This window comes from Ranitomeya variabilis, chromosome 1 (assembly GCF_051348905.1).
Source record: "Ranitomeya variabilis isolate aRanVar5 chromosome 1, aRanVar5.hap1, whole genome shotgun sequence".
NCBI lineage: Eukaryota > Metazoa > Chordata > Amphibia > Anura > Dendrobatidae > Ranitomeya > Ranitomeya variabilis.
Genome location: NC_135232.1, coordinates 798,297,642 through 798,324,771, shown reverse-complemented (window position 1 = coordinate 798,324,771; position 27,130 = coordinate 798,297,642). Strand labels below are relative to the sequence as shown.

Here is a 27,130-nt window from a genome sequence, read left to right as displayed (position 1 = left end):
TTGCTCCCCCTGGTGGCCGGAGTGTGAAGTCTAATGTGTGACTGTGATACCTGGTCAGGTGAACTCCTTTAGTGCAATCAGACGTAACATCACTCCCCTTAGTGGCAGAGCGACATTACTGCAACGACAAGGACTCTGGGGCGCTGCACTATTGCATTGCAACAATTCAGAGCATGCCCTGGGTGACAACTGCTATATTTTTAGCCCTATTTTTTTTTAAGCTAGTCTGCTGTTGTCACTGATTTTTCTCCAGGCTCCTTCCAAATGCTTAGTTGGTTAGCTAATACATTACATGGATGCAAAATATTGTTTAGTTGTTTTTAAACATTTTTATATTTTTCTCACAGTTCAATTCTAGAAACATGTCTTAATTATCATAGTTTTTTCATATTGGATTCATTTATTTTTTTTTCCTACATACTGTATGTACAGTGTGTGTGTAACATCCTAGGTAACTGGTTGATACAGTGGCATTGCTTTCCTCACGGGGTGAGTGATGTCATGCTTGGAAGTGAGGAAGGATCCCTTTGACAGGTATTCACATGCATGCAACATGTTCTGACTCCAGGCCAGAAGGGGGAGCTCTGAACCCGGTTTCAGGTGAGCTTCCGTAGATAATGAATAATATAATAATATACATCTTTTTCTGAGAAAGCTCATTTTTAAAAAATTGCATTCGGGAAGTCATTTGAACCAGGAAATGAGCAGCACTGCTGAACAGGAGGCTATCCATATTCTTTAGGAACTAGAGAGCGAGAGGCTTGGCATTCTGGCAGGTAATTTCCCTAACTCTATTCTTCCTAGGTCCACCACGATTTCATCCTTTTCACTTTGTCCTTAGATTGAGATTTTTTGTAGACTACTTGACTAATGATCTCAAAATGGTTTCAACGGCAATGACTCAGGATAATCTTACGAGGTCTCAGCGGCAGGTGCTTTGTGAACTGAGATCTCTTGAGGATGTGATTTTCAAACCCGCTGACAAGGGGGGGAACGTGGTGGTGTGGCCCATCAAGATGTATGAGCGTGAGGCTTTCAGACACCTTAGGGATAGGGAGGCTTATTCATCACTCCCTTGTAATCCAGTGACTGGTCATCAAAGGGAAATTCTTGTTATTTTGGATAGGGCTTCGATGGATGGTATTATTACTAGAAAGGTCTTTCATGGTCTTTTTACTCAGCATCCGGTGATACCTACCTTTTACCTACTACAAAAAATATATAAGGACCCCTTGGTCCCCCCAGGTCGTCCGATTGTCTCTGGTGCAGGAGGGCTTTGTGATCCTCTGTGTAGATTCATTGAATTTTATTTACATCCTCTAGTTGAGACGTTGCCCGCCTACATCAGGGACATACTGACGTCCTCCAACATTTGGATGGTCTCTCCTTGGATGCGGACATGTTGTTGGTCATGGCGGATGTCGAGTTATTGTATACTTGTATCAAACATGACCATGGACTTAAGGCAGTTGAATTCTTCCTGAATGTGAGCAATCTGGATGAGCATTTATGTTCTTTGATTTTGGAACTGTTAAAGTTCATTTTGGAACATCATTTTTTTAAACTTTTATGGATTGTTTTTTCTTGCAGAAACGTGGCACTGCCATGGTTGCGGCCTGTACGCCATTCTATGCTAACCTCTTTCTCGGGTACTGGGAGAGGGAGTTGTTTGGGGGTGGCATGCTGGCCGTTGCCCATGTGCAGTGCTGGTATCGTTACGACGATTTGTTGATCATTTGGCAAGGTACTGAAATTGATCTGGATACCTTCATGACACAACTTAATAGTAATATGTATAGTATTAAACTTACGTATAAATCTAAAACAAAATATGGAGTTTTTGGACATCAGGATTGCCGTGTCAGGAGATTATGGAATTCAGACTGATGTCTACAGGAAAGAAACATCGGTTAATGCATTATTGTAAGCTTCATCTACTCATCCTTCATCTACTATTCAGGCTGTTCCGCTAGGTCAGTTCCTGAGAATCAGATGGTTGTGCTCTACAAATGAGCGGTTTGAGGCACAGGCAGCTGACCTACGGAGCAGATTTGTTGCACGGGGATAAAGCCAACGGTGCATCAAGCGTGGCTACCACCGTGCTAAGACATCCGACCGTGGCCATCTCCTCTCCTGTACCAGGGAGAGATCTGATGATACACATAATATCAGGTTTATTTCCACTTATAATAATCGCTGGGGGACCATTAGGAGTATCCTTAATAAGCATTGGTCAGTTTTGAAAACTTATTCGGTACTTGGTAAGGTATTACCGGATAGACCTCTCCTCACAGCTCGGAGGAGTAATAACCTAAAGGACATACTGGTTAAAAGCCATTACGTCTCTCAGCCATCGTTGCCTTTCTAAACGGGGAAGCCACTTCAGGGCTGTTTTCCTTGCGGTTCCTGTATGGCGTGTCGCAATATTGAAAGGGTTTCTACTTTTAAATCTTCGGACGGTAAACGTACTTTTAAGATCCGAGAATATATTTCATGTACCAGCGATTTTGTGTTTTATTATGCCACCTGCCCATGCAACTTAGTATATATTGGTCTCACGTCCCGTGAATTACGGGTACATGTGAGGGAACACGTTAGGGACATTAATTCAGCCCTTACCGCTGTTGACGTGGAGTCTTTGAAGACAATTCCATGCCACTTCAAATTGAGACATTCCTGCAATTCCAAATTACTTAAAGTACGTGACATAGTTCGCATTCATGGAGATATTAGGGGTGGCGATCTTAAAAGCAGGCTGGCTCAATTGGAATGCAAACGGATTGTTAGATTGGGGACCATGACCCCCCATGGTCTAAATGAGAAATGTAGTTTTTCCTCCTTTCTGTAAATTTGGTTTTTGGTCTCTTCAGCCTTGTGTCCTGTCGGCGCCTCTCGGTGGGGTTTCTTTTAATTATTTTGTTCTAATGTGTATTCTCATTATTTTTTACGTTTCAACAGCGGATGATATTCCTCCATTGGATTGAAATGTCATCTCCCCTGTCTTATGGATTTATGCCATCGTGTGTCAAGTCCTCTGCACCTATGGGCCGTCTTTGCAAACTCCAAAAAGTCATTTTGGGGATTTATCCCCTTCTGTTAAGTGTGTAATTGTTTTTACATATGTACAGGCTATATATGTATTATTTTGACATGTCTTGATGGTTAATTTGACATGGACTACTATAGCCTTAGGATTTTTTTGGTGCCACATTGGGAGTCGTTATGAATATTTATTGCATAATTTGCCCTTGTAATACAGTCTATTTATACATTTATGATCGCTAGTTCTTTTGGAATGCGTTTGTGTCCTGTGGCCTGCCCACTTTATGTGCTCATTGTTGCTAGGTTTCCATGACGCTGTTTATCCATCTCACGTGTTTTCTGTGCTGCGCACGGGTCCGGTGCCTCCCGTTGACCCCCGCCCTGGAAGGTGTCCTTACGGAGCGATGCGTGTAATTGACGTCATTGGAACACTTGCTCCCCCGAAAGAAGTGAGGTGCGAAACGCGCGTCGGAGCTCCAGTGCGGCACGTGGGTACCTTTACCATGGGTAAGGAGCTTCTCTTGAATTTGTACATGAGCAGTTTTTAAACTTTGGTTGGGGTTATTAGACCCCGGGGTGTATGTTTGGGCTTTATCCTGATTCACTGAACTTGCACGCACTGTGGTCAAGTGTGTTAGCCCCCTCTCATCATATTTTGTGGGCATCAGATGTACTGTTTTACCCCCTCATGCCGGGTTCTTTCCCCTCAAGTTCCGCCATAATGGGTTATTTATACCCCAGTACTTTCATAGAAAGCTCTCCTAACCCTTTTTTTACATAGATACTCCCATTGCGCTGCTACACGGATGTGTCACTGCCCGCTTCATTTTTAAAGGTTTTTCTATAATTGATTGTAAAGGGTGATATTTAATTAGCGTATTGTGTTCTGGTCATTTAATATTTAATAAAGACCTTTTATACATTTATTGGTCGAGACTGGACCTCTAACAATATATTTTTCACACTTTCTTGCTTACTTAACCCCTTAGTGACAGAGCCAATTTGGTACTTAATGACCGAGCCAATTTTTACAATTCTGACCAGTGTCACTTTATGAGGTTATAACTCTGGAACGCTTTATCGGATCCCGCTGATTCTGAGATTGTTTTTTCGTGACATGTTGTACTTCAAGTTAGTGGTAACATTTCTTCGATATTACTTGCGATTATTTATGAAAAAAATGGAAATATGGCGAAAATTTTTAAAATTTTGCAATTTTCAAACTTTGTATTTTTATGCCCTTAAATCAGAGAGATATGTCACAAAAAATAGTTAATAAATAACATTTCTCACATGTCTACTTTACATCAGCACAATTTTGGAAACAATTTTTTTTTTTGTTAGGGAGTTATAAGGGTTAAAAGTTGACCAGCAATTTCTCATTTTTACAACACCATGTTTTTTTTAGGGACCACATCACCTTTGAAGTGATTTTGAGGGGTCTATATGATAGAAAATAACCAAGTGTGACACCATTCTAAAAACTGCACCCCTCAAGCTGCTCAAAACCACATTCAAGAAGTTTATTAACCCTTTACGTACTTCACAGGAACTAAAACAATGTGGAAGAAAAAAATGAACATTTTACTTTTTTTTGCAAACATTTTACTTCAGAACCATTTTTTTTAATTTTCACAAGTGTAAAAACAGAAATTTAACCACAAATTTTGTTGTGCAATTTTTCCTGAGTACGCCGATACCCCATATGTGGAGGTAAACCACTGTTTGGGCGCACCGCAGAGCTTGGAAGTGAAGGAGCACCGTTTGACTGTTTCAATGCAGAATTGGCTGGAATTGAGATCGGACGCCATGTCGCGTTTGGAGAGCCCCTAATGTGCCTAAACAGTGGAAACCCCCCACAAGTGACACCATTTTGGAAACTAGACCCCCCAAGGAACTTATCTAGATGTGTGGCGAGCACTTTTAACCCCCAAGTGCTTCACAGAAGTTTATAACGTAGAGCCGTGAAAATAAAAAATCGCATTTTTTTTCACAAAAATGATTTTTTCGCCCACAAATTCTTATTTTCACAAAGGTAACAGGAGAAATTAGACCACAAAAGTTGTTGTGCAATTTCTCCTGAGTACGTCGATACCCCATATGTGGAGGTAAGCCACTGTTTGGGCGCACCGCAGAGCTTGGAATTGAAGGAGCACCGTTTGACTTTTTCAATGCAGAATTGGCTGGAATTGAGATCGGATGCCATGTCGCGTTTGGAGAGTCCCTGATGTGCCTAAACAGTGGAAACCCCCCACAAGTGATACCATTTTGGAAACTAGACCCCTTAAGGAACTTATCTAGATGTGTGGTGAGCACTTTGAACCCCCAAGTGCTTCACAGAAGTTTATAACGTAGAGCCGTGAAAATAAAAAATCTCATTTTTTCTACAAAAATGATCTTTTTGCCCCCAAATTTTTATTTTCACAAGGGTAACAGGAGAAATTAGACCACAAAAGTTGTTGTGCAATTTCTCCTGAGTACGTCGATACCCCATATATGGGGATAAACCACTGTTTGGGCGCACCGCAGAGCTTGGAAGAGAAGGAGTGTCGTTTTACTTTTTCAATGTAGAATTGGCTGGAATTGAGATCGGACGCCATGTCACGTTTGGAGAGCCGCTGATGTGCCTAAACAGTAGAGACCCCCCACATATGACACCATTTTGGAAACTAGACCCCTTAAGGAACTTATCTAGATGTGTGGTGAGCACTTTAAACCCCCAGGTGCTTCACAGAAGTTTATAACGTAGAGCCGTGAAAATAAAAAAATCGCATTTTTTCTACAAAAATGATCTTTTTGCCTCCAAATTTTTATTTTACCAAGGGTAACAGGAGAAAATGGACCCCAGAAGCTGTTGTACAATTTGTCTTGAGTACGCCGACACCCCATATGTGGGGGTAAACCACTGTTTGGGCGCATGGCTGAGCTCGGAAGCAAAGGAGCGCCATTTGACTTTTCAATGCAAAATTGACTGGAATTGAGATCGGACGCCATGTCGCGTTTGGAGAGCCCCTGATGTGCCTAAACAGCAGAAACCCCCCAAAAGTGACCCCATTTTGGAAACTAGACCCCCCATGGAACTTATCTAGATGTGTAGTGAGAACTTTGAATGCCCAAGTGCATCACAGAAGTTTATAATGCAGAGTCGTGAAAATAAAAAATATATATTTTTTAACAATAAAGATTTTTTAGCCCCCAAGTTTTTATTTTCACAAGGGTAACAAGAGAAATTGGACCCCAAAAGTTGTTGTCCAATTTGTCCTGAGTATGCTGGTACCCCATATGTGGGGGTAAACCACTGTTTGGGCGCACGGCAGAGCTCGGAAGGGAAGGAGCGCCATTTTGGAATGCAGACTTTGATAGAATTGTCTGCGGGCGTTATGTTGCCTTTGCAGACCCCTAATGTACCTAAACAGTAGAAACCCCCAACAAGTGACCCCATTTTGGAAAATAGACCCCCCAAGGAACTTATCTAGATATGTGGTGAGAACTTTGAATGCCCAAGTGCTTCACAGAAGTTTATAATGCAGAGTAGTGAAAATAAAAAATATTTTTTTTCCCACAAAAAAGATTTTTTTAGCCCCCAAATTTTTATTTTCACAAGGGTAACAAGAGAAATTGGACCACAAAAGTTGTTGTCCAATTTGTCCTGAGTATGCTGGTACCCCATATGTGGGGGTAAACCACTGTTTGGGCGCACGGCAGAGCTCGGAAGGGAAGGAGCGCCATTTTGGAATGCAGACTTTGATAGAATTGTCTGCGGGCGTTATGTTGCGTTTGCAGACCCCTAATGTACCTAAACAGTAGAAACCCCCAACAAGTGACCCCATTTTGGAAAATAGACCCCCCAAGGAACTTATCTAGATATGTGGTGAGAACTTTGAAAGCTCAAGTGCTTCACAGAAATTTATAATGCAGAGTAGTGAAAATAAAAAAATATATTTTTTTCCAACAAAAAAGATTTTTAGCCCCCAAGTTTTTATTTTCACAAGGGTAACAAGAGAAATTGGACCCCAAAAGTTGTTGTCCAATTTGTCCTGAGTATGCTGGTACCCCATATGTGGGGGTAAACCACTGTTTGGGCGCACGGCAGAGCTCGGAAGGGAAGGAGTGCCATTTTGGAATGCAGACTTTGATAGAATTGTCTGCGGGCGTTATGTTGCGTTTGCAGACCCCTAATGTACCTAAACAGTAGAAACCCCCACAAGTGACCAAATTTTGGAAACTAGACCCCCTAAGGAACTTATCTAGATATGTGGTGAGAACTTTGAAAGCTCAAGTGCTTCACAGAAATTTATAATGCAGAGTAGTGAAAGTAAAAAAATATATTTTTTTCCAACAAAAAAGATTTTTAGCCCCCAAGTTTTTATTTTCACAAGGGTAACAGGAGAAATTGGACCCCAAAAGTTGTTGTCCAATTTATCCCGAGTACGCTGATGCCCCATATGTGGGGGTAAACCACTGTTTGGGCGCACGGCAGAGCTCAGAAGGGAGGGAGTACCATTTGACTTTTTTAGCGCAAAATTGGCTGTCGTGTTTGGAGACCCCCTGATGTACCTAAACAGTGGAAACCCCCCAATTCTAACTCCAACCCTAACCCCAACACAGCCCTAACCCTAACCTCAACCCGATCCATAATCCTAATCACAACCCTAACGATAATCACAACCCTAACCCCAAAACAGCCCTAATCTCAACCCTAACCATAACCCTAATCAAAACCCTAAATCCAACACACCCCTAACCCTAATCCCAACCCTAACCCTAATCCCAACCCTAATCCCAAACGTAACACTAATCCCAACCCTAATCCAAACCCTAACCCTAATCCCAACTCTAACCCTAACTTTAGCCCCAACCCTAACTTTAGCCCCAACCCTAACCATAACTTTAGCCCCCGTCGTCACAAAAAAAGTTCAATGTAACCTTTTTTTTGTACGTCGCGTCCGCCATTTCCACGGATGCGTGGCCGTAACTCTGCCCCCTCCTCCCCAGGACATAGACTGGGCAGCGGATGCGTTGAAAAACTGCATCCGCTGCCCACGTTGTGCACAATTTTCACAACGTGCGTCGGTACATCGGGCCGACGCATTGCGACCGCCCCGTACCGACGCAAGTGTGAAAGAAGCCTAAGGCTACTTTCACACTAGCGTCGTACTCGGCCCATCGCAGTGTGTCGGGCCGACGTACCGACGCTAGCGTTGTAAGCGCCGCACAACGGGTGCAGCGGATGCTGTTTTTTCAATGCATCCGCTGCCCCATTGTGAGGTGCGGGGAGGCGGGGGCGGAGTTCCGGCCACGCATGCGCGGTCGGAAATGGCGGACACGTCGCACAAAAAAGTTACATGTAGTTTTTTTTGTGTCGACGGTCCGCCGAAGCACGACGCATCCGTCGCACGACGGATGCGACATGTGGCAATCCGTCGCAATGCGTCGCTAATGCAAGCCAATGGAGAAAAAACGCATCCTGCAAGCACTTTTGCAGGATGCGTTTTTTCTCCAACGACGCATTGCGACGGAAGCCAAAAAACGCTAGTGTGAAAGTAGCCTAACCCTAACCCTAGCCCTAAATTTAGCCCCAACCCTAACCCTAACTCTACCCCTAACTCTAACCCTAACCCTAACTCTAACCCTAACTCTAACCCTAACCCTAACTCTAACCCTAACCCTAACTCTAACCCTAACCCTAACCCTAACCCTAATTTTAGCCCCAACTTGTCTTCTCCTGCCGGCCGGCAGATGGCAGCAGATGGCGGGCGCACTGCGCATGCGCCCGCCATGATGAAAAAGCCGGCTGGCAGAAGACAGAAGAGGACCCAGGGACCCCGGGTGAGTATGATAGGGTCCCCGAATCCCCCTATTTCTCTGTCCTCTGATGTGCGATCACATCAGAGGACAGAGAAATAACTGATCGCTTTTTTTTTTTTTTGCGGTCGCCGGTAAACTGTTAATTACCGGCGATCGCAAAGCAGGGGTTGGTGCAAACCGACCCCGATCATGTTCTTTGGGGTCTCGGCTACCCCCGGCAGCCGAGACCCCAAAGAACATCCGGGCGCCGGGCGACGGGCGCACTGCGCGTGCGCCCGCCATTTTTTCCCGGAAAAAAGATGGTGGCGCCCATGTGGAGACACGAGGAGCACCGGGGGAGGTAGGTAAGTATTGGGGGGCTATTGGGGGCCATCGGGGACCACATTTCTCTGTCCTCCGATGTGCGATCACATCGGAGGACAGAGAAATTAAACGGCAAATCGCGTTTTGTTTTTTTTTGTTGCGACCGCCGGTAAACGGTTAATTACCGGCGATCGCAACTCGGGGGTCGGTAAAAACCCCCCGAATCATGTTCTCTGGGGTCTCGGCTACCCTCGGCAACCGAGACCCCAGAGAAAATCCGACTCTGGGGGGCGCTATTCACTTTTTCCACAGCGCCGTTAATTAACGGCGCTGTGGATTAAGTACCCTTAGCGGCCGCCGTTAAAAGGCGTATCGGCGGTCGTTAAGGGGTTAAAGGGATATAAGCGCTCTGATTTTCCTATTCCTATGTTATTGACATTGCATAGAGAGTATCTTTGACCATAATTATGGTGGTTGTATCTATCCAAACTCTAGCTATGTATCTATAATAAATATTCTGGCCTGGGAGAGGAGTTAGTTCGTCTGTGAGAGGAGAGTGGCGTGAGATGAAGCAGACAGAGAGAGTCTGAGAAGGGAAAGTTGGGGCCATGCAGACGAGCAGTTCTGCAGCTCCTGGAAAGGAAAGAAAGGAATGGAACAGTTGTAGAGACAGCAAAGGAGGAAGAGAAGCAAAGGAGAGTAAAGAGCTGGAGGGAAGCTGCAACTGAGCTTCCTCCACGCTGAAGCGCAGATACAGGTAGCCGGAAGACTGAGGTTGTGGGGGGTAACTTCATGCCTCATGGCAGAAACCAGCGGACTGCTAGATTTCAAGTCACCTGTCCACCATTAACACATGAAGGCACAGTAACAGATAGAGCCTGGAGTCATCCTGAGAGACCGTGTAAAAAGACTCTAGTTACCTGTCATGCGGGTTAGTGTCCTACCTAAAAGGGACATAGAGAAAGTGAGGACCTTGTGTTAGGCCTAATGCAGCAAAGGACTACAACAAAGCACTAGAAGGAAGGCTTCCGATCCCACCTGGCTAAGAAGATACCTGAGTCGCTTCCAAGCCAGCCAGACCATACCAGCACCTTTGATCCGGTACCCTGGACTGTCGCTGCCTAACACCTGTAAACAGGTAAAGAGACTGCCACCCTGTGTCCTCTAGTTCTTTCTACACCATTAACTATCTGTCCCTACTACTCCGGGAGCCCTGGGGACCCAGCTTCACCTGTGGGAAGCCATACCATTCCTGCTGCCATATCACCACCCCTTTGGACCCCTTTAAGCAGCTTCGGTCACCCCTTCCCTTTTACATGGGCGCATAGGGCCATGGACCGGGTCACCGCCGCCATGACACATCCCTTTAAGTACTGGACCTGGTACCAAGAACCCCACGGCCCTGGCGGGTGTTCCAACTGTGTTGTGCATGTTGTGTTATGCTTTGCCTCTCATTGTCTGTGCATCCTGAGCTCCATATTTTGATAGAACCGGAGGGCTGAGGTACAAGGCACTGACATAGGTGCCGACAACAGGAATGAAAATATAATGGCTGCCAGCTTTCTGCTGGTAGTACCTGCATCAGTGTGGGCAGTGTGACAGATGAAAGTAATGTGTCACAGAATTGCTGCGCCAGAAGGGGTAATCATTGGACAATGTTCTTAGGGCAAAACTTTACAAAGTAACTGGAGCAACTCCATAACTCCTGGGCATAACAGGCTATGAAAGTGGTCACCCAACAAACCTACAACAGCAATGTGGGCCAGTCAAAGCGAGCAGCCATTTTAGGCACAAATTGAAGGCAAAAGGCATATTGGACATAATTTCACAGAAACAAAATGGGCCTGACAAAATTGTTGGCACCCTTAACTTAATATTTGGTTGCACAACCTTTGGAAAAATAACTGCACTCACTAACATGACTTTCTGTAACTGCAGCACTCTTATTAGAATACACTGAAGCTCTTTTCCAGGGCCTTTTTTTAATTTTTTTTAGGGAAAACACTTTTCTGAGAACTCCTTTGGCCTAGTTATTTTCTCTCTTCAGTAACAGAGTGACTCTGGCTGCCCATGTTGCCGGTTTGCAGTTTTTTCTTTCCATGGATCACTTCTGGTTGGTACTAAACACTGTATACCATAAGGCCTGTTTTGCAGATGCTTTTATCTATTCATCTTGTGATCACAATTTGACCCTTTACAAAGTTTCTCAGAATCTTACGTTCTTCTTTTTTACTTTCAAAACATCAAAGTACTGGCTGATGTTTCTGACAACTTGCTGCCTAATATGACCAAACCATTAGCAGGTAATCAGTTAAACATAAGCACTTTATCATTGGTTTTAATGTTACGGATGTTTGATTTAAATACATATCTAGTCAGCTTCCTCAGCTGGCAAAAGTGTATAACTATACATTGTTATGCTTGTGTGGAAATTTCACAAATGAAATATATACAGTCCCTACCTTTGTCCCTTCATATAAAAACGCATCCCATACTCTTAGGAGAATATCACTAACGAGGCTGTCAACAAAAACCACAAGGAACCAGTTGAAAGTGATGAGAGACAGATCAATTTTGTATTGTACAAAGTGTGCAGTCAAACGGGGCAGTTTTTCGGACAAGAAATCTCTGAATACTCTTTGATCTACCTAGAAAAATAATAAAAGTTTTTATATCACATTAATTAGCAGATATTTCTTTGCAGCAAATTATGAATGAATAAAATAGATTATACCATCCCCTCACTGGCGGACACAGACAGAAAAGGGCTCCTGTGCAAGAACAATATATGGGCTGTTTGCAGTCCAAGAGTGCCTAAAAATGCAAAATTGCACCAGCTTTGGAGATAGAAATGGACCCCCTTACCTCTTGAGCCCCAGTGCAGTTGTACAGACATTTTTAGCATTTTTACAGCTGAAATCTGGTGTATGAGGATAGGCAGGAAACACTTTTCCTCTCTGCTAAAGTGAATCTCTATGCCCAAAATGTTCAAACCAAACAGGCACTTGGCGTCACAGAGCAGTTCAGTATTCATTCCTATCTACTTGTTTAGTATTTGAAGCATCCAAGGCGCCAGATGTTCTTCTTGAAAAGTAATCTTTATTTTGTTACAGCATATACAGGTTAAAAAGGTGACATTTTGGCAATATAGGGCCTTTTTCAAGCAATATACAAAAGAGGAACATGTTCAGTGGGTACGGAAAGTATTCAGACCTCTTTAAATTTTTCACTCTTTGTTTCATTGCAGCCATTTGGTTAAATTCAAAAAAGTTCATTTTTTCTCATTAATGTACAGTACATGCTGCACCCCATCTTGACTGAAAAAATAGTAATTTTTGCAAAATTAATAAGGAAAAACTGAAATATCACATGGTCATAAGTATTCGGACCCTTTGCTCAGACGCTCATATTTAAGTCACATGCTGTCCATTTTCTTGTGATCCTCCTTGAGGTGGTTCTACTCCTTCATTGTAGTCCAGCTGTGTTTAATTAAACTGATAGGAATTGATTTGGAAAGGCGCACACCTGTTTATATAAGACCCCGCAGCTCACAGTGCATGTCAGACCAAATGAGAATCATGAGGTCAAAGGAACTGGTCAAGGAGCTCAGAGACAACTGTGGCAAGGCACAGATCTGGCCAAGGTTACAACAGAATTTCTGCAGTATTCATGGTTCCTAAGAGCACACTGGCCTCCATAATCCTTAAATGGAAGAAGTTGGGGGCCACCAGAAAGTCCTCCTAGACCTGGCTGTCTAGCCAAACTGGACATGTTTTTTCTGTCAAGATGGGGTGCAGAGTGTACATTAATGAGAAAAAAAAATGAACTTTTTTTGAATTTACCAAATAGCTGCAATGAAACAAAGAGTGAAAAATTAAAAAGAGGTCTAAATACTTTCCGTACCCACTGTATCAAAACAAAGATACACTGTGCTATTTCTAATGACACAATCATGGACCACTCCTCCTTGCTCTTTTCATTAATTAGTTCAACCTCCGCTGTCATAGTAACACTAAACAAAATGTGAAAAGAGGTCAAAATAAAATAAAAAAAATAATAATCTAAAAAATATACGTAATAATTGGTAGGCTAGTAGTTCAATAGTACTAATCATACCAACAGATCATATTATAGAAGTTACACAGTCATATAATCAAAGTAAACTATGGATCATTACCATAGTTATTTAAATAAGTCACACCTCCATACCACCTTTTGGCCATTCACATTGAGTTAGCTTGTGCATATTCATAGCTAATAGCAAAAAGGCCAATGCATGGAAATAGTCTTACCCCTATGTAAGGTAATGGGAGGCGCAATAGGACACCATCTATCACGGCTAATTTAAAATCGCAAAAAAATATACAGGAAATGGAGAAGCAGTGTTATTGTGGCACATATTGGCGACTCTGAGTAATGTTATCAGTGACTCAGACAGGTGACCATGGCCATATGACCAATGTACCACTGAAGACACACCTCCAGTTGCGTCCCACTGTGACAACGTAGTCACGCGATCACCAAGTTGACGTCTTCCATGTCATCACAGGGGCACACCCGAGTGCTTCACAGCACGATGGCCCAAACACATGACCATTAAAAATCACGCGGTCCATGTCATCGCACAAACACACCTCCAGATTCATCACTGAATGCATTCATTCTTGAGATTATCACCATAAATTGCAACTTTATGAATGCTGGTTTGTCTCGGGAAATTATTATTATTATTTATTTAGCACCATTGAATCCATGGTGCTGTATGTGAGAAGGGGTTACATACAAATTACAGATATCACTTACAGTAAGCAAACTAACAATTACAGACTGATACAGAGGTGCAAGGACCCTGCCCTTACGGGATTACATTCTACAGGATGGTGGGGAAAGAAACAGTAGGTCAAGGGTTGCAGGAGCCCTGGTGTTGGTGAGGCGGTAGCTCCGGTAGTGGTGAGGTGGCAGCGGGGTCAGTGCAGGCTGTATGCTTTCCTGAAGAGGTGGGTTTTCAGGTTCTGTCTGAAGGATCCGAATGTGGTTAATAGTCGGACGTGTTGGGGCAAAGAATTCCAGAGGATGGTGGATATTCGGGAGAAGTCTTGGAGTCGGTTGGGTGAGGAGCGAATAAGTGTGGAGGAGAGAAGGAGGTCTTGGGAGGACCGGAGATTGTGTGAGGGAAGATATCGGGATATATGGAGGAGACAGGTTATGGATGGCTTTGTGTGTCAGTATTAGTAATTTGAACTGGATACGCTAAGGTAATGGGAGCCAATGAAGAGATTTGCAGAGGGGGAGAGATGAATTAGTGGGGCAGCAGAGTTAAAGATGGCCTGGAGATGTGCAAGGGTGTTAGCAGGGAGGCCACAGAAAAGAATGTTGCAGTAGTTGCACAAGCATTTTAGTAGATTGACGGTTGAGGAAAGGACGGATTCTGGAGATATTTTTGAGCTGGAGGTGACAGGAGGTGGAAAGAGCTTGGATGTGCGGTTTGAAGGACAGGGCTGAGTCAAGGGTTACTCCGAGGCAGCGGACTTCCGGTAGAGGGGAAAGTATGATGTCGTTAATTGCGATAGATTGGTCAGGTAAGAAGATCTATGAGATGGTGGAAAGATGATGAGTTCAGATTTGTCCACATTGAGTTTGAGGAAGCGAGAGGAGAAGAAGGAGGATATGGCTGATAGACACTCTAGGATTCTGGACAGCAGAGAGGTGACTTCTGGGCCAGAGAGGTAGATCTGAGTGTCATCAGCATAAAGGTGGTACTGGAATCGATGGGACTTTACGAGTTGTTCCAGGCCAGGTGTATAGATTGAGAAGAGTAAGGGTCCTAGAACAGAGCCTTGGTGGACTCCAACAGAGAGAGGGCGGGATGAGGAGGTAGTGTGGGAGTGGGAGACGCTGAATGTGCAGTCGGAAAGGTATGAGGAGATCCTGGATAGGGCTAGGTCTTTGATGCCAAAGGAGGAGAGGATCTGTAGTAGGAGGCAGTGGTCAACTGTGTCGAAAGGAGAGGACAGGTCTAGAAGGAGGAGTATAGAGTATTGTCCGTTAGCTTTGGATGTAAGTAGGTCGATAGTAATTTTGAGCAGGGCTGTCTCAGTTGAGTGATGGGGGCGGAAACCAAATTGTAAATTGTCAAAGAGCAAGTTAGATGAGAGGTGGGAGGAAAGTTTAGTGTGGAAGTGCTGCTCCAGGAGTTTGGAAGCGAATGGGAGCAGCGATATTGGGCGATAGCTGGAAATAGCAGTTGGATCGAAGGTTGGCTTTTTTAAGGTTAGGCGTGATTGTGGCATGTTTGAAAGCAGAAGGGAAGGTGCCAGTAGTTAGTGATAGGTTGAAGAGGTGGGATAGGGATGGGATAAGAGTGGCGGTGAGGTTGGGGAGGAGATGGGATGGGATGGGAAATATTCCAATGTTCGCTATATATCTTGCCATACAATTCTCTTACATCTGGACAAGGTTGGATAGATGGGAAAAACAAGGATAATAAAAGAAAGGAGAAAAAGGAAGATAAAAAGAAGACGACAATGAGTAAGAATAGTAATGAGACAAAAAGGAAATGAAAAAAAGATAAAAGGAAAAAAATGGGAGAAAGGAAGAGGAGATTCAGAGATAAAAGAGGGAAGAATAGGGTAAAGAAAAAGGGGAAAAGGAAGAAAAAGAGTATGTACAGCACAGAGAAATAAGAACCCTAGATATAGAAAAGAAAAAAGAAGAAGTGAAAGATAAAACCACAAAACTTGAGGAAAAAAAAAAAATCTTTTAACAGATTTTAAATTAGCCTAGACAGGTGGTGTCCAATTGTGCCTCCCATTAGATAGGGGTAAGAATATGGCCTATCATTGGCTATTTTGCTTTTGGCAATGAAATATGCACAAGATAACATTAATGTGAATGACCAAAAAAGTTGCTATGGAGGTGTGATTTATGGTAATGATTCATTGTCTACATGGATTACATGACTATGTGTTGTAACATCTGGGACGTGATCTATCAGTATGACTAGTACTAGTAAACTGCCGTATTAGCCTACCAATGATTATGGATTTATTTAGATTAGTGTTTTTTTTATTTTTATTTTACTTTTATCTCTTTTCACCCTTGTTTAGTTTTGCTATGAAAATGTAAGTGGGACCAAGGAGTAGTCTATGACTGTCTCATTAGAAATAGCACTCTGTATCTTTGCATTGATGTGTGTTCCTTTTGTACATGGCTTGAAAAAGACCCTATGTGGCTGATAAATCAGTTTTTTATCCTGTATATGCTGTGACAAAATAAAGAATACTTTTTAAGAAGAACATCTCATGCCTTGGATATCTCTAATTCAGTGATTTGGCAATAATGTGGGGAGCGGCACCAAGACTGCCTTGAAGTGGTGCCCTGGACAGCACAATTTTGACCATCTATTCGCTTTGTGCCCATCTCCACCAAATCTTCATTCATTTTTAATTCTGTCTTTATAGAAGCCAAAGGAGGGTGAAGACAGATAGAAAAAAAATAGGTGGGAAAGTGCTTTGAACTGATTGACAACGCAAAGGATGCAGCAAATGGCTGTGCTTGGTTTGAACAGTCATTTTGTGCTGACAGACGCCATTTTAAATGGATATTTCAAATTTTAAAATATCAAATAATCTCAAAAGCGAAAATATCATATTCTTAAATGCTTACCTGTGATCCTGCTAGATTATTGCTGTAGTATTCCGCTGGCATTATATTCTCGACAATATCAACTAAACAATAAAATGCACTCTCCTCATCTTCCAGGACTAATAGTGCCAAGGCGGCTAACCTACATGAAAATAGAAACTATAGTTTTAACAAGGACCGTGATTATTATATTAATTTGTTCAGTTCTAGTGTAATGAAGAATGAAAACACGTTTTAAAGAGCAACCTGCAACATTTTTTTTTTGAGAATACAGTTGCACTGCAAAAATGTAGGGCTTTGTATATAGTCTAACTACAGAGACTCATAGTTCTGCAGAAATGCTGCATACGTAAAACAGTAGTATTTTGAATTAAACTGTTTGCAGAGTTGTTTCCCTTTTACTACTGCAGGAGTGTACATAGAGTACAAACATCTGGGCAGTCCACACTTTACTCTGCACAGACATTCTAAAATGTCAGTACAGAGTAAGGGTATGTGCACACGTCAGGATTTCTTGCAGAAATTTCATGAAGAAAACCGGAAATTTTCTGCAAGAAATCCGCAATTTTTTTTTTGCGTTTTTTTCCGTTTTTTCGCGTTTTTTTTTAGCATGCTAAAGTTTTCCAAGCGATCTGTAGCATCGCTTGGAAAACTGATTGACAGGTTGGTCACACTTGTCAAACATAGTGTTTGACAAGTGTGACCAACTTTTTACTATAGATGCTGCCTATACTGCATCAATAGTAAAAGATAGAATGTTTAAAAATAATAAAAAAAATTAAAAAAAAATGGTTATACTCACCTGCAGACAGCCGATCTCCTCAGCGGCGTCCGTTCCTATAGATGGTATGTGTGTGCAGGACCTTCGATGACGTCGCGGTCACGTGACTGCGACGTCATCGCGGTCATGTGACCGCGATGTCATCGCAGGTCCTTCACACACATACCATCTATAGGAACGGAAGCGGCAGCATGCACCGATGAGAGGCGGGAAGACTCCGGGGGCCATCGAAGGTGAGTATATGACTATTTTTTACTTTAATTCTTTTTTTTTACCAATTATATGGTGCCCAGTCCGTGGAGGAGAGTCTCCTCTCCTCCACCCTGGGTACCAACCGCACATAATCTGCTTACTTCTTGCATGGTGGGCATAGCCCCGTGCGGGAAGTAAGCAGATCAATGCATTCCTAGGTGTGCAGAATCCACGCAATTCCGCAAATTTAATGAACATGTTGCTTTTTTTTCTGCTATGTGATTTTTTCGCAGGAAAAAATGCAACATTTGCACAAGAAATGCGGAATACACTGAAAATAATGGGAGGCATACGTAAGCGTTTTTTTTGTGGTTTTTTTTGCGTTTTTATCACGTTTTTATAGCGAAAAAACGCAAAAAAAACGCAAAAAATACTGAACGTGTGCACATGGCCTAAGAGGCTGGCAGGAGATTGTGATGCTGCTGGGTGGGGAGACAGCTGTCAGATAAAGACAGAATTCCTAGAGAGAAGATAAACATGCTTTATTACCATAATTAATTCTGCCTCTTTGTACACAACACTGAACCAGCTCTTCTATATACAGATTAGGAGGCACTGACCAAAACAAGCAGTCATGTGATCGCTGGTTGTAGGGAGGGGCCCCGTCAGATCTGCTATACAGCTAGAAGGCTGAATTTGTTCTGTAACTGAGGCTAATATGTCAACCCCAGTTACAGGGAAAATCAGCAAGAAAAAGATTGTATTAATATGTTCAAATGTCCCCTAGGGTCTTTTATGACCTCATGTGGCACAGTGTGCAAAATAAATGAAAAAAAAAAAGCAAGAAAAAATAAATCAAAGATACTGTCATGTTTGAATAGAAATGCCCCCATCAAAACAATCATGTCCAATATATAAAAATAATTTCTACGGAAAGGGTAGCGCAATTTAAAATGTTTTCAATGGTCTACTGCAGATGTAAAAAAATAGTAAACAAAATGTGAAAAATAATATATATGTATTATTTACATAGAGGTAAAGAGAAAAATAGATATTAGATAGAAATAGGTAATAGAAATAAATAATAGGAATAGATAAAATGGATAACGAAAAAAATAATATATATGCATTATTTACACAGAAGTAAAGAGATAAAAGAGGTAAAAGAAAAAGGTAAAATTCTTTGAATATGATTTGAATGTCCAAACGAGAAAATTTTGTAAAGCTGTACAATGAAACTCAAAAATGTGCCTGGTCAGAAGTGGGGGAACCTGGTCACAAACTGGTTAAATATATTGCAGCCAAAAAAAAATGGTTGCAAAAGTGTACATCTATAATAAACTCAATTCAGGGATAGCTGTATATCATTATTACCTTTATTATTTTAATTTGCTATTACTAGGTATTATCACCTTTATTAGTTTAGTTCCAAGAGCAAAAATCTGAAACTGGTACAAAAGAGAAAACTACTGTGATACTGTAACCTTAAAAGTTTTTTAATTTTCAACAACTACAAGTTTTTTAAGCAAAGAAGTTTAATATCTAAAGACAGGGAATGTAGGGAAACGTAAAAAATGAGTGTAGTCTATCACAATTAATAGGTGACTTGACGGAGAGATAAGATGGCCTTATCTCTTCCTTCATAATCCCTGTATACACAATGCTCATCTTTCATGCTATGTCTATATAATCGAGTGGTTCCCTTTCCCATTTAAAAGAGGTTCTCACAATTACAGTTTATCACCTATCCAAGTGATAGCCCCTTTATTCATTGTCTAGGGGTTGACTAAGGCCATGTGCACACGTTCAGTATTTTTCGCGTTTTTTTTTTGCATTTTTTCGCTATAAAAACGTGATAAAAACGCGAAAAAAATGCAAAAAAAACCCGCTAACATATGCCTCCCATTATTTTCAGGATATTCCGCATTTTTTGTGCAAATGTTGCATTTTTTTCCGCGAAAAAATCGCATCGTGGAAAAAAAAGCAACATGTTCATTAAATTTGCGGAATTGCGGGGATTCCGCACACCTAGGCATGCATTGATCTGCTTACTTCCCGCACGGGGCTGTGCCCACCATGCAGGGAGTAAGCAGATTATGTGCGGTTGGTACCCAGGGTGGAGGAGAGGAGACTCTCCTCCACGGACTGGGCACCATATAATTGGTCAAAACAAAAGAATTAAAATAAAAAATAGTCATATACTCACCTTCGATGGAGCCCGCAGTGTTCCCGCCTCTCAGCGCTGCATGCTCTCTTCCATTCCTATAGATGCTCTGTGTGAAGGACCTGCGATGACGTCGCTGTCTTGTGATTGGTCGCATGACCGCTCACGTGACCGCGACGTCATCGAAGGTCCTGCACACACACACCATCTATAGGAACGGACGCCGCTGAGGAGATCGGCTGTCTGCAGAGGGTGAGTATAACCATTTTTTTATTTTTTTTATTATTTTTAACATGATATCCTTTTACTATTGATGCTGCATAAGCAGCATTTATAGTAAAAAGTTGGTCACACTTGTCAAACACTATGTTTGACAAGTGTGACCAACCTGTCAGTCAGTTTTCCAAGCGATGCTACAGATCGCTTGGAAAACTTTAGCATTCTGCAAGCTAATTATGCTTGCAAAATGCTATAAAACACGCGAAAAAAACGGGAAAAAAAACGCAAAAAAAAAAATGCAGATTTCTTGCAGAAAATTTCCGGTTTTCTTCAGGAAATTTCTGCAAGAAATCCTGACGTGTGCACATACCCTAAGACAGACAAGAGATTTACTTGTGGGCAGTTGTAATGGTGGAACAACTCTCTTTTTGTTTTGTTTTTTTGCGGAATAATGTTTTATTTCAAAGTTTCTCCACAACTTAACCATGACAAAAAGAAAAAAACAATTTAATCATGGTAATGATCATGGTGATTCAGAAACCAAACCACAAAACAGGATATAGTGGAATCCTAGAAAACTCAGAAAACCTAAACACAAGGATCCCTAAAATATAACTTTTATTTAACAACAGTTAAAATGTCCTCTTAACATAAACTATCAAAAATAATAACACAATAAATTATGTGCCTATAAGGTCCTAGGGCATCACTACACTTAAACCTACCTAGCAGTGGGGGTAGGCACCCTAAGTTACTGCGGTAGGTGCCCCCACTCAACGTCGACTTACCCTAAAAAGTCCCTAAGAATCCCTAAATAGGGAAACCTGAGACAGTACTAAGAAGTCCCTATGGAAAAAATACTACCTAGCAGTGGGGGTAGGCGCTCTAATGTGAAGCGGTATGCGCCCCCACTCAACGTCGACTCGCCCTAGGGTCCCTACAAAGTCCCTATTTAGGGATAGAGAGATAAGAAAATGTACCAAAAACACCCCTACACCCAAAAAACATGAAAAAATGGCACAAAAGAGAAAAATCAAAAAATAGTAAGAAATATCTCAGCTATTATATAAATGTACAAAAATCTTCAAATAACGGGCACCTGTAAACCAAACAGAGTATGCCCCATCAGAACTAGAACCGATAGGTGAGCGAGATGTAATAGTATTATTATTGTCCAAAAAATGAAGCGTATATCCGGCTTCCTTGGTGATAGAGCATATATATGTAAGATGCCATAATGCAAGAAATATTCACAAAAAATAATAATGTAAACTCCTAAAATCCAAGGAAATATGCCGCAAGAAAAAAAGAAAATGCGGCTACATTACCCCTGATGAACCCCCACCACATGTATGGGGGGGAAACGCGTCGGGCATTGTTTGGGGAGACTGCTGTCTAGCGCCTGATGTGATTCTTCTATCTAGCGGTGCCACAAGTCTATTACAAGCCTACAGATGAGTATTAACATTATGGCATTTCCTTTGCATTAATTAGGATGTTCGGTGTCCCTCTATATGGAACATTATTTCTCTGGGGGTCCCTAGGCTTGTGGGTGCTGTTCTGACAGGTTATTATGCACTGTGCACTTTAAATGGCAATGATATGATGTATTGCTTTGTCTATATGTCCTGAGTATTTTTTACGGACATTCCATATTGCAGTGCACATTGAAAACAACATGGATATAATCTGCTGCTCTATTTGCATATTCAGAATACCAGCCTGTTGTTACTGGATGCACCAGCTTGTTGTTATTAATATTGATTAGGCGCTGTCCTTATCCAGGTCATATTTCCTTGGATTTTAGGAGTTTACATTATTATTTTTTGTGAATATTTCTTGCATTATGGCATCTTACATATATATGCTCTATCACCAAGGAAGCCGGATATACGCTTCATTTTTTGGACAATAATAATACTATTACATCTCGCTCACCTATCGGTTCTAGTTCTGATGGGGCATACTCTGTTTGGTTTACAGGTGCCCGTTATTTGAAGATTTTTGTACATTTATATAATAGCTGAGATATTTCTTACTATTTTTTGATTTTTCTCTTTTGTGCCATTTTTTCATGCTTTTTGGGTGTAGGGGTGTTTTTGGTACATTTTCTTATCTCTCTATCCCTAAATAGGGAGTTTGTAGGGACCCTAGGGCGAGTCGACGTTGAGTGGGGGCGCATACCGCTTCACATTAGAGCGCCTACCCCCACTGCTAGGTAGTATTTTTTCCATAGGGACTTCTTAGTACTGTCTCAGGTTTCCCTATTTAGGGATTCTTAGGGACTTTTTAGGGTAAGTCGACGTTGAGTGGGGGCACCTACCGCAGTAACTTAGGGTGCCTACCCCCACTGCTAGGTAGGTTTAAGTGTAGTGATGCCCTAGGACCTTATAGGCACATAATTTATTGTGTTATTATTTTTGATAGTTTATGTTAAGAGGACATTTTAACTGTTGTTAAATAAAAGTTATATTTTAGGGATCCTTGTGTTTAGGTTTTCATGGTGATTCAGCTAGGAAAACAGAGCAATTATACATTCAAGCGACCATAAATCAATGGCATAGCCTTCCCAGTATCAAACTAAAAAAGATTGTTTCATTCAACCTTTGTTTATATATTTTTGTAATTCAGTTTGTATGTGACGCATCAGCACTAAATAGTCTAAGTTGGTGAAGTGAAGGGAGAAAAATAAAGGCATAAATTAAATTTATGGGATCAAATAACTAAAAATTGGCATATGTATATGTATTGACCCCTTTTATTATGAAGCCCCTAAAAAATTCTGGTGCAAGCAATTACCTTTATAAGTCACATGCTTAGTGAAAGGAAGTCCACCTGTGTGCAATTTAAGTGTCACATGGTCTGTCAGTATATACACATCTCTTCTGAAAGGCCACAGGGGCTGCAACACCATTAAGCAACAGGCACCACTAACCAAACAGCACCATGAAGACCAAGGAGATCTCCAAACAAGTCAAGGACAAAGTTGTTGAGAAGTACAAGTGAGGGTTGGGTTATAAAAAAAATCCCAATCTCTGATGATCCCCCGAAGCACCATCAAATCTATTATCATCAAATGGAAAGAACATGGTACCACAACAAACCTGCCAAGAGGGGCCACCCACCAAAACGCTCAGCCTTGGCAAAGGGGTCATTAACTAGAGAGGCAGCACAAAAACCAAAAGGTAACCCTGAAGGAGCTGCAGAGTTCCCAAGCAGAGCCTGGAATGATGGAAGGAAGGTGCTGTGGCCAGATGAGACCAAAATTGAACTTTTTGGCCATCAAGGTAAATGCTATGTCTGGAACTAAACCAACATAGCTCATCAAGAATACCATCCCCACAGTGAAACATGTTGGTGGCAGTATTATGCTGTGGGGATGCGTTATGGCAGCAGAGACAGGGAAAATTGTCCAAGTCGAGGAGAAGATGGGTGGTGCAAAATACAGGGATATTCTTGAGCAAAACCTGTTTCAGTCTGCCAATGATTTGAGACTGGGACTGAGCTTCACCTTCCAACGAGACAATGACCCAAAGCATACTGCTAAAGCAACACTTGCGTGGTTTAAGGGGAAATGTGTAAATATTTTGGAGTGGCCTAGTCAAAGCCCAGACCTTAATCCAAATCTGTGGTCAGACTTGAAGATTGCGGTTCACCAGAGAAAACCATCTAACTTGAAGGAGATGGAGCAGTTTTGCCTTGAGGAATAGGCAAAAATCCCAGTGGCAGGATGTGGAAAGCTCAGAGACTTATCCAAAGCGACTTGCAGCTGTAATTGCCACAAAAGGAGGCTCTGCAAAGTACTGACTTTAGGGGTGTGAATAGATATGCACACTGTAATTTTCAGTTATTTTGTTCTATTTGCATCACAATAAAAAGAAAACCAAATGTTCTCAGTTGTTGGCATGTTCTTTACATGAACTGTTGCAAACCCTGAAAAAAAAACAAAAATAGTGAAATTTCAGGCTGAAAGGCAGCAAAACAAAAAAATGCCAAGGGGGGTAAATATTTTTGCAAACCACTGTAGGTAGTTACTTTCCGCAAACATTTTTAAAAAATGTATACTTCTTTAAAACACTTAACAAATCATTCAGCAGTGCTTAGTTTGCCATATATAGTAGTGACTCAATTAAGAACAGCGCAGCTCATTCCATTCAGAACTATCAGCTATGTATAGTTTTTGCAGACTCTACAGCAACAAAAATGATATAATGGAAGAATATATTTAAAAGATTGCTCCACTGCTTTTAGTACACAGCTTCCTACATAGCCTTTATTAAAGAGTCACTTTACTTCTTAATATAGGTCATCAATATCAGGTTAGTGGGGGTCAGACACCCGGCTCCCCAACTTTTTTGCAGTGTCGGCAGAGTCCAAAGGTTGAAGAGCTGAGTAGCACAGCTCTGTGATAACTCTGCAGTGGCCACAGATGGGTACACCAGATCCTTTACTATTTATGCAAATATGCTCAGATATTCAGTATCCGGCAGCGGTCACTACACAGTTGACGGAGATGTTCTATACAGCCCTGTAACTGTTAACATACAGCCGCTGCTGGTAGGGAGATGAGCTGATCGAGTGGGTGTCAGGTGTGAGACCAACCCCACTAATTCAATATTCATGACCTATTTTGAGGATTTGTTAACAATACAATAGTAGTAAAGCAACTCTTTAATAACGATTATGTGGAAAGTTGCCTAATTTTGAGTGTATGCAGAAATTGAACATTGAAGAAATATTCAGTGAAAAGGTATGTATGATATGTAATATTTGAAAGAAGTTGAAGAGTTCGTTTTTTTCTTTGTGATTTTTTGGACCTTCTCTCGTTGAAGTCTATGGGATGGTGATGTACAGAAAAGCTAAACGGACATGCTGCTCTTTTAAATTGCATGTAGAACCAATTAACGTCAGCTTTTGACATGTCTTAAATATATGGGAGAAGAATAATGAAAGCGAACAATTTATTACCTTCAAAAGGAATAAAGTTCCTACTAATGTAAATTATCCTAATACATGCGATGAACCAGTTACTTTCAAGCAGGATGGCTGAAAACAGCAAACAAGGTGACATAATTCTGGAAATAACCTTATCTTGCATGCAACTGTTGACTTTTTTACCTGTTCAGTCCTTGACAGTAGCCAATGGTGGGGTTTTGCCATGAATATGCTACCAGCACCCTTCGTAGCTTCTGAATGAACTCCGAGGTAGGACTGTTAAAGTGCTTATTATTGGTCAGAGTGCGATGAATATCCAGTTCGATCTGCTGTGTGGCTGGATGGTGAGCATTCTCACTCTTTCTCAGAAGGTCTTTGTAATAATTGTCACTGACAAAAATCCGTTGACTAGTTAGCCATTTCCAAACACGTTTGCGGTGTTCAGTTGGGATGCCACATCTCACCAGAGTTTTTAGCTCCATTGAGTGCGACAATCCCTCAATACTGTTCCATTTCATTCGTAAGGGCTTGTCCACAACCTCATGAGTGAGCAGTTTGTTAGATCGAATTTCCAATGCCTGGATTTTGGCTAGAAGTTTCAAGTGCTCAACCTCATACTCCGGAATTATCATGAATCCATAGTCATCATATTCACTGGAATCAACAAAGTAAAGATTATTTTCCAACAGAAATAGAAGAATACACATTTTCTTTGCGCTGACAGCAGCATTTAACAAGCGCTTCCGGCCATCCAGCTGGAAATGCACGCAAAGGTGACCCCCCGTCACGTGGTCGGGGGTCATCGGTGCGTTGGCATAACAACCAGAGGTCTCCTGAAGACCTCTATGGTTGTTCATGCCAGATTGCTGTGAGCGCCACCCTGTAGTCGGTGCTCATAGCAATGCTGTAATTCTACTACATAGGAGCAATGCTCTGATCACTCCTATGTAGCAGAGCCGACGAGGCTATGCCAGCTTCTAACCTTTCATGGAGGCTATTGAACCATGGCAAAAGTAAAAATAAAATGGTTTTTTTTTTTTTTTTTAATGAAAAAACTAAAAAAAATATGCAAAAAGTTCAAATCACCCCCCTTTATCCCCATTCAAAATAAAACAATAAAAAAAAATCAAACCTACACATATTTGGAATCGCCGGGTTCAGAATCACCCGATCTATCAATAAAAAAAATTTAAAAAATGAATGAACCTGATCGCTAAACGGCATAGCGAGAAAAAAATTCCAAACTCCAGAATTACGTTTTTGGTCGCTGCAACATTGCATTAAATGCAATAACGGGCGATCAAAAGAACGTATCTGCACCAAAATGGTATAATTAAAAACATCAGCTCTGCAAGCAAAAAAATAAGCCCTCACCCGACCCGAGATCCCGAAAAATGGAGACGCTACGGGTCTTGGAAAATTGCGCAATTTTTTTGTTTTGCAAAGTTTGGAAATTTTTTTCACCACTTACATAAAAAATAACCTAAACATGTTTGGTGTCTATTCGTAATGACCTGGAGAATCATAATGGCAGGTCAGTTTTAGTATTTAGTGAACCTACCAAAAAAGCCAAACAAAAAACAAGTGTGGGACTGCACTTTTTTTTGCAATTTCACCTCACTTGGAATTTTTTTCCCATTTTCTAGTACACGACTTGGTAAAACCAATGGTCTCGTTTAAAAGTACAACTCGTCCCGCAAAAAATAAGCCTTCACATGGCCATAATGATGGAAAAATTAAAAAGATATGGCTCTGGGAAGGAAGGGAGCGAAAAACGAAAACGCAAAACCGAAAAAAGCTCCGGGTTTAAGGGGTTAATTAGGGGAAAATATTCCAAAAAATTCCCACGCTACAGTTCATATGAGTTTATGCCACCAAGGGGCGCAGCTTCGGTGACGGCAACGCAAGTCCCCGAAGCTACGTTACCTTAATTTCATTTATTCTCCAGTCTTTTACAGCCAGGGGCGGCTGCATTAGCAGGCTCCTGGTTATAACTGCATTTAACCCCTGCAGATGGATTTACAGTGTGGGACATCACTGTG

The 27,130-nt window shown here is 41.6% G+C and overlaps 1 protein-coding gene across 3 annotated transcripts in view; it reads right to left on the bottom strand.

Annotated features, from left to right (window-relative positions):
- Positions 1 to 27,130, bottom strand: part of TBC1D2 (TBC1 domain family member 2) — a 185,173-nt gene that overhangs the window by 21,924 nt on the left and 136,119 nt on the right. For all 3 annotated transcript variants that reach the window (XM_077273736.1, XM_077273750.1, XM_077273743.1), the window contains exons 10-12: positions 25,272 to 25,742; positions 16,819 to 16,939; positions 11,616 to 11,801 (exon numbers count right to left, since the gene is read on the bottom strand). In XM_077273736.1, coding sequence (XP_077129851.1) covers positions 11,616 to 11,801; positions 16,819 to 16,939; positions 25,272 to 25,742 — 778 coding nt within the window. The remainder of the gene's footprint in view (positions 1 to 11,615; positions 11,802 to 16,818; positions 16,940 to 25,271; positions 25,743 to 27,130) is intronic.